Genomic DNA, 7,929 nt, shown 5'->3' with positions numbered 1-7,929 from the left:
TAGCCGGCGGGTGTCAGCACAGAAAAATAAGACCCCTGGAATTCTGGAGAAACAATGAAATCTTTCTACGCTTTCTATCGGCTTGTAGCTGTCATAATCAACTCAAAAAGGACCAAACACCTTGGCAGTGTTCTCCCATGCAGCTTCACACACCTCCTCCACACCCACCCCCTTGATCCCAGCCACAATCCTCGCAATCCGCTCAATGGTGCACGGCTCATTCCTCCCCTTGACCATCGCCCCCTCCTCCCACTTCTCCTTCTTGACAACCTTGAACCGATCAGGCACTTCGCTTTCCTTCTTCTGATTCTTCCCCTGCGGCTGCTGTCGCTGCTTAGGCTTCTTGGGTTGTCGCTGTCTCTTCTTCTCCCCTTCCCCGCCAGCCTTGCCCCCCTCTACACCACCCCCCAACTCCAACTCAGCAGCCTTCTTCTCCAGCTCCTCCTGCGCTTTTCTTTCTGCCTCGATCTTTTCCTGCTTTTGCCTCTCCTCCTCCTCTAGCCTCTTCTTCTCCTCCTCTTCCTTTCTTCTAGCTTCCTCAAACTGAACCAGATACTTCCACCCCTCATGCGTAGGCCTAACCTCACACCACGGACCATCCGTCTCAAGCATCATCTTGCTCAGGTCGATTTGCTTGACCACCTCGCAGTTTTCGACGGTCTTGAAACTGCACCCGTTGATGCCAATGTACAATCCCAGATCCATCAGCTCTTTTGCCTCTTCTATTGTTCCAGTAAAAGAGTGGACTACACCACCCTTTTGCAGCTTTTCAAGCCTAGGGCCAAACGCATATTTGAGCAGACGAACAAAGTCCCCGTGTGCGGCGCGGGAGTGGAGAAAGAGCGGTAACTGAGGGGAGAGCGACGCCGCGAGTCTGAGCTGGGCGTCGAAGGAGTGGAGTTGTACTTCCTTTGAGCAGTAGTGGAGTCTGTCGTAGTCGAGGCCGAACTCGCCAAAGGCTATGAGGCTGTTTTTCGGAGCGGTAGTGATCAGGTCTTTGAGGTCGGAGATGATGACTTCTGAGCGGGCGTGGTCGACGCCTTCGCCATCGAGGATGGGTTTTGTTGGGTCGGGCCCGCAGGCGGGGGTGTGCTGGTCGGCGGATTCGTCCTCGGATTGGGACTCGTCGTGGTGTTTGTGGTGGGAGGGGGAGAAGATGGAGGAGGAGCAGGGGTGGATTCCGGCTGTGGTGAAGACCACGTTCGGGAATTCGGAGGCTATTTTGAGGGCGTCACGGGAGGATTTGAAGGAGGAGCCGGTTACGAGGAGCTTGGTGCAGCCTACTTCTTTGGCTCTGTCGATGACACCCTGGAGGTCATCGGGGTGCCTTGATTTGCCATGGTAACGGCCGCGGAAGATGGGATCAGCGAGGTTGATGCCAATCTGATGAGGCGGAAACGGTTTATTAGTGGCTAGTCGATGAGATTAAATGATAAACTACCCACATCGATGTATCGCGGCTGGTATGCTGTGACAGAGGCACCATTGGCCTGGGTTGAGTTGGACTCGGCCATTTTTGATCTGAGTGCAGGTGCTGCTGAGAAGTGCTGTGCTGTTGCTCCGCTCGAGAGCAGAGCTCTTGTGAATATCCGTGCTGTTGATGAAGAACTCTTCAGTATCATACTCTCTCCAAGACTTATATCTCGAGAATCGATTTGACTCCGAGCTGGTCCTCAAGAGTCAGGCATGTCCTCATAGGTCGTCCTCACTGTGAGAAGAGGTTGAGTGAGCCTTGGCGGCCGTTTGAATGTTGACAGGGGTCACGCTGGCTAGTCCTAAACGAGATGGACCCTTGGAAACGTGGCTTACTTAAGCCAAGCGATGAGACTGGGGTTTGAATGTTTTTGGGCTTCAATGCCATCAAGAAGAACAAGCAGGTTCAACGCAGGGAAACACAGGGAAAATAATATACCGATACTGAGATTGATAATGAGGCTTGTCACCTGCCGAAATCTACATGCAGGGAACCCTGAAATCCCGATCTCCCCAGGCAGCGAGACGTCGATGGTGGGGCAGATCGGATGGCCCCTGCGTCTGTTTAATGGGCAGCGGGGCACAGCGACGCGCCGGGCACCAAAATTCTGGTGTCCAACGCGTCCGACGCGATCCACATCCTGCCTCTCCTCTTAAAAGAAGATCGCGCAAAAGCAGCAAAGGCCCTTCCCTTCTCTCTTTTTGCATCCTCCACCCCCAACCGCCAAACCCACGAATAACTCCAAGGACTGTCTGGCACCAGGCTTGTTTTCTTTTTCGACAAAGCATCTTTGCCAGCAGCTGTGATTTATTGAGGGACTAGCTATACGGCACCCTCACTTTTGCCATTCTCTATACCCACCAAATTTGGCCGCCTTTGTTCTCTACACAACCGACGCCATGTACGTCAAGAAGCGTGGTATGTCAACCCTCGAACTCCTACGAAGCCATTGGTGATGCTGATTTCAAGCAGATGGGCGCCAGGAGCGCGTTCAGTTCGACAAGATCACAGCCCGTGTTTCAAGGCTTTGCTATGGGCTTGACATGGACCATGTTGATCCTGTTGCCATCACTCAGAAAGTCATTTCCGGTGTGTACGGAGGCGTCACAACAGCTCAGCTCGACGATTTGGTAAGCTAATCTCACCTTGACCTTTATCTTAACACTCGACTCTAACAACTCTTTTCTCAGGCCGCCGAGACTGCCGCTTACATGACCGTCACCCACCCCGACTATGCCATTCTCGCCGCCCGTATCGCGGTTTCCAACCTTCACAAACAGACCAAGAAGCAATGGTCGTCAGTAGTCAGCGATTTGTACCACTACGTCAACCCAAAGAATGGCCGCCCTTCGCCCATGATTGCCAAGGAGACATACGAGTGCGTCATGAGGCACAAGGACGACCTTGACTCGGCCATTGTCTACGACCGTGACTTCAACTACCAATACTTCGGCTTCAAGACACTGGAGCGCTCATACCTTCTCAAGCTCAACGGCAAGATTGTTGAGCGGCCACAGCACATGATCATGCGTGTGGCTGTCGGCATCTGGGGAGACGACATTGAGCGTGTCATTGAGACCTATACCTACATGTCCAGCAAGTTCTTCACGCACGCCTCGCCAACTCTCTTCAATGCCGGTACCCCCCAGGCTCAACTATCGTCATGCTTCTTGGTCGACATGAAGGATGACAGCATTGACGGCATTTACGATACACTCAAGACTTGCGCTATGATCTCCAAGATGGCTGGTGGTATTGGTCTCAACATCCACCGCATTCGTGCCACTGGTTCGTACATCGCCGGCACCAACGGCACCTCCAACGGCATTGTCCCCATGCTTCGCGTCTTCAACAACACCGCTCGCTACGTCGATCAAGGTGGCAACAAGCGCCCCGGCGCCTTCGCTATCTACCTCGAGCCTTGGCACGCCGATGTGTTTGAGTTTCTCGACCTCCGCAAGAACCACGGTAAGGAGGAAATTCGCGCTCGCGATCTCTTCCTTGCCTTGTGGATCCCTGACCTGTTCATGAAGCGTGTTGAAAAGAACGGAGAGTGGACCCTCATGTGCCCCAACGAGTGCCCCGGCCTTGCCGACTGCTACGGCGAGGAGTTTGAGGCTCTGTATGAGAAGTACGAGAAGGAGGGCCGTGGCCGCAAGACGATCAAGGCCCAGAAGTTGTGGTATGCCATCCTCGAGGCCCAAACCGAGACTGGCAACCCCTTCATGCTGTACAAGGACGCTTGCAATCGCAAGAGCAACCAACAGAACCTTGGTGTGATTCGCAGCTCCAACCTGTGCACTGAGATTGTTGAGTACTCGGCTCCCGATGAGGTTGCCGTCTGCAATCTTGCCTCGCTCGCCCTTCCTCAGTTCGTTGACTATAACGAGGCCAAGTTCGACTTCAAGAAGCTCCACGAAGTCACGCAGATCGTCGTCCGCAACCTCAACAAGATCATCGATGTCAACCACTACCCTGTCAAGGAGGCTTACAACAGCAACATGCGCCACAGACCCATTGGTCTTGGCGTTCAGGGTCTTGCTGATGCTTTCCTCGCTCTGCGCATGCCTTTCGAGTCAGCTGAGGCTCGCGAGTTGAACAAGCAGATCTTTGAGACCATCTACCACGCTGCTTTGACCATGTCGTGCCAGCTTGCCAAGGAGCAGGGCACCTACTCCACCTACGAGGGCTCTCCCGTCTCCAAGGGCATCCTTCAGTATGACATGTGGAATGTAAAGCCCAGCGACCTCTGGGACTGGCATGAGCTCAAGGCCGAGATCAAGAAGAACGGCGTCCGCAACTCGCTGTTGGTTGCCCCCATGCCGACGGCCTCCACCTCCCAGATTCTGGGCAACAACGAGTGCTTCGAGCCCTATACTTCCAACATCTACCAGCGCCGTGTGCTTGCCGGCGAGTTCCAAGTCGTCAACCCCTGGCTTCTAAAGGACCTCGTCGATATGGGTCTCTGGTCTGACAACATGAAGAACCGCATCATTGCGGAGGGTGGCTCCATCCAAAACATTCCCAACATCCCGGCCGACATCAAGGCCCTGTACAAGACCGTCTGGGAAATCTCTCAGCGTACCATCGTCCAGATGGCTGCCGACCGTGGCGCCTTCATCGATCAGTCCCAGTCGCTCAACATCCACATGCGTGATCCCACCATGGGCAAGATCACCAGCATGCACTTCACTGGCTGGAAGTTGGGTCTCAAGACTGGCATGTACTACCTCCGTACCCAGGCTGCTGCGCAGCCCATCCAGTTCACCGTCGATCAGGAGGCCCTCCTGGTGCAGGATAGTGCCGTTGCCAAGACATCATCCGGGCTTAAGAAGCGCGCTCCTCCCGGCAGCTACATGTCGTCCCCCAGCGCGGTCCCCCGGCCCATGGCCTTTGTGAAGGATACCCCCAGTGGTCTCAGCACCGGCGCTCCCACCACCCCTCCTCCTATCAAGACCCCCACCGCTGGTGAGGTCAAGTCACGTCCTCTGGCATCGCCAGTGAAGCCTCCTCCGTTCAAGGCGGACGTTCCGGAAGGTGACAGCCCCAAGGCTCTCCCCACCGAGCCGGCTGAGAAGCCCAAGGAGGAGTCGCTCGACGCCCCGGCTGCCGAGGTTAAGAAGGAGGCGGAGGACAATGACGACGAAAGCAAGGAGCGTGAGGTGGACATTTATTCCGAGGCAGTGCTTGCTTGTAAGTTGAATTCTCTCCGTCATCTCCGAACTTGACAACAGATGCTAACCGTGACGTTACAGGCAGCATTGAAAACCCCGAGGCCTGCGTGATGTGCAGCGGTTAATCATTTTCTCCTTTTCTTTTCTTCTCAGCGAGGTTGAGATTATGTGTGTATACATGAGCGAGAGCAAAGCAAGCATGGCGGGAATGCAGTGTGACGACGGACAGAATAGATGAATTGCACAGAAACGGGAGGTTGGGGGCATACATGGACCGGTCATATGAGGGATGAAGGATTGTAATATTTGGAGGCTTTTTTCCCTGGTTTTTTTTTTTTTGTATCATGTCTTTTTGTTGTACCTGGTTACACAAAGGATAGTAAAGAGTGTGGGGCAAAAGCGATGTTGTGTGTGTGTGTGTGTGTGTGTGTGTGTGTGTGTGTGTGTGTGTGTGTGTGTGTGTGTGTGTGTGTGTGTGTGTGTGCGCGCGCGGTTGGCTTCGCCCGTCCTTTTATTTGCTTTTTTCTTTATTTATTGTATGGGATAACGGAGCGTTGCACACACCATCTATACCCAGGCATAACACAACAAATATTACACATACACTTACAGCGCTGAGGGAACAATCAAGAGGAGAGAGGGGTTTTGATAGCAGTACGGAGTATGCCTGGATAAATGTATAGTGGGTGCTGCATCATCACTTTTTCTTGCATTGCTTCATGATTGATGAATGCCCCTTTTTACGCGCCATTGACATCCACATCATCATATTTGGGTTTCCGAGTTCCGGGTTACACTTTGTTCACGGGTAGGTGATTAAGAAAACTTGGGAGATTTCATCGAATCTGTCTTATTGGATGGGTTGAGCAACCAGTCTAATTATATCTCTCTTTTTCTTCGTGTCATTGTCGGCAGACTCTTCCGCTTTGGCACTCATTTCAGGCTGGATGAATCAAATTCTGTGAACACAATGGGTGTGTGAGGGTTGTAGCCGCCCGGAGGACCGACACTCTTCTGTACTAGTGCTACGGTCTAAACACGAGGAGATTACTCTGGGAGTTGTGGTCACTTGGGATGAAATTTGTGTCTCAACGGTGGTGGTGGTGGTGGTACAGAAGGGGCAAATTACGAATGGGGGAGCCAAAAGGTGGTGGTGGTGGTGGTGGTGGTGGATGATGGTGGGTATGAATATATGCATTGCTGCTGCTGCACAGATTGATATGCTGTGGTTGTTGCAGCTCACCGGGTCGGTCAACAGTCGGTCAATGTCTAACCTCACCTGACCTGAGTTTGACCTTCTGGCTCACCTGATGAAGAAGCTGCGACACTGCAGCGCATGCATACATATATCGTGACAGAGGGAAAGATCATCACCGCAGCAACACCCCGCAAATGTTCATCGCGGGGTTCTAATCGTCCTTTCAGTCGGATCCCATCACCAAAGACAAAAATCGGGTGACAAGAACGTGATGTCTCCCTTCTAACCTCACCGTTCTCTAGTATCAGCATAGCTTAGTGACCGCCACACTCGGTCTCCATCCAGAAGAAGCACTTATATCAATCTACCAGCACTCCATGCCAGCAGTAGTAGCGGCGCATCAAAACCAAATTCACCCCATGATCGTGCAAAATAATCGTGAAGCTAACTCCATATTGGGGATACCCCCCCGCCCCCCCAACCGAGCCCGGCCTAGGGATCACGGCGTAGTCTCCTGTTGGTCACCGGCCTAACCTATTTTAGCATTTTGGTCAAAAAACATAAAAAAACACAGCTGGCAGCTCACATACACAACCACACACATTGCAAGACCAAAACCTGGTCAAATCGAAGCAAAATAGGTGCAAAATGAAGGCCAAAAGTTTGGTAATTTACTGTAAGCAATGCTTTCGTATGCATTGCGGCTGAAGAAAGTGTTGAAGTGTGCAGGCGGTTTTGCGTGGGCGAGGTTGCAACTCAGACGGCACCACCACCCACACCACCCAGTTCAAACCACCAGCCAATTCAACAGCCAATTCAACAGCCAATTCAATGACCACTGGTCTTGAAGTCTTTGTCCACTGCGCAGGCCGGGCCGGGTGGAAGCAGTGGTGGTTGTGGGTGGTTGTAGGTGATTGACTGCTGCGGTGGAAGGTGGTTTGAAATAGTCGTCAGATGGTTCTGCACGAAAATGCGGTTGATTTTGGTGTGTTTTGACCGTTTTCCGATGTTAGTAGGATCTTTTACTTGGTGCGGCTAGGCCCGTGACCAACAGGAGACTACGCCGTGATCCCTAGCCGAGCTCCCCCCAACCACCTTTTAACACTATACCAGCGTACCTAGCTATCATGCAGGTGCAGAAAGAAAGAAAAAGACTGCAGGTCCAAATGTAGGGTCATCACCTTATCCATACACTAGCTACCGTCTGTGCTACTAGTCTATCATCTCTATCTCCTTCAGGCACAGATAGGCGTTGCGCATTCAGGTACAGCACACCACACCCAGGCGAGATCTGTGCAAGAAAGGGAAATTGCAACCTGCGGGTGGGTGTGATCCAAAATGCAAAAGAATTTGTCTAGAACAGATGGGAGCATGGAAGAGGACTGACTGGTTGGGCAAACCTCACTCCTTAATATGAAAATGGCTCTCGCGTTGTGGTTCGATGTGTCCCAGGTTGGAAATGAAAAGAGATGTTGGACAGTGTATACATGTCAAACCTACCACGTGTGTCTGTCTGTTCCTCAGCTTCTTGCCTGATTGTGAGATGAGACGTAACCCTTTTCTTCTCCAGCTTGTTTCTCTCT

General features: G+C 52.4%; 2 protein-coding genes across 2 annotated transcripts; one reads left to right on the top strand and one right to left on the bottom strand.

Moving 5' to 3' along the window:
• Positions 1–19: 19 nt before the first annotated feature.
• On the bottom strand, positions 20–1,909 carry QC762_604470 (uncharacterized protein). Its single transcript, XM_062892141.1, has 2 exons — positions 1,446–1,909; positions 20–1,383 (listed from the first exon to the last, which is right to left on the bottom strand). The coding sequence occupies exons 1-2, from the start codon at positions 1,620–1,622 to the stop codon at positions 103–105; spliced, it is 1,458 nt and encodes a 485-aa protein (XP_062740218.1). The 5' UTR covers positions 1,623–1,909; the 3' UTR covers positions 20–102.
• On the top strand, positions 1,908–5,860 carry RNR1 (ribonucleotide-diphosphate reductase subunit rnr1). The gene is made up of 5 exons (XM_062892140.1): positions 1,908–2,392; positions 2,447–2,604; positions 2,665–5,167; positions 5,230–5,583; positions 5,636–5,860. The coding sequence occupies exons 1-4, from the start codon at positions 2,374–2,376 to the stop codon at positions 5,271–5,273; spliced, it is 2,724 nt and encodes a 907-aa protein (XP_062740217.1). The 5' UTR covers positions 1,908–2,373; the 3' UTR covers positions 5,274–5,583; positions 5,636–5,860.
• Positions 5,861–7,929: the final 2,069 nt, after the last annotated feature.

The sequence above is a fragment of the Podospora pseudocomata genome, chromosome 6, assembly GCF_035222375.1.
Source record: "Podospora pseudocomata strain CBS 415.72m chromosome 6, whole genome shotgun sequence".
NCBI classification, from domain to species: domain Eukaryota; kingdom Fungi; phylum Ascomycota; class Sordariomycetes; order Sordariales; family Podosporaceae; genus Podospora; species Podospora pseudocomata.
Note: the sequence above shows the minus strand (reverse complement) of the source record. Positions and strands in the feature narration are given on the sequence as shown.

What these genes read in the sequence shown, in the direction of transcription:
- QC762_604470 (XM_062892141.1), bottom strand. Translation starts at nt 1,622, where the DNA reads ATGATACTGAAGAGTTCTTCATCAACAGCACGGATATTCACAAGAGCT. An exon ending in ACCAGCCGCGATACATCGAT is followed by an intron (nt 1,384 to 1,445) that starts GTGGGTAGTTTA and finishes CCGCCTCATCAG; the next exon opens with ATTGGCATCAACCTCGCTGA.
- RNR1 (XM_062892140.1), top strand. An exon ending in CAGCTCAGCTCGACGATTTG is followed by an intron (nt 2,605 to 2,664) that starts GTAAGCTAATCT and finishes CTCTTTTCTCAG; the next exon opens with GCCGCCGAGACTGCCGCTTA. An exon ending in TTCCGAGGCAGTGCTTGCTT is followed by an intron (nt 5,168 to 5,229) that starts GTAAGTTGAATT and finishes GTGACGTTACAG; the next exon opens with GCAGCATTGAAAACCCCGAG.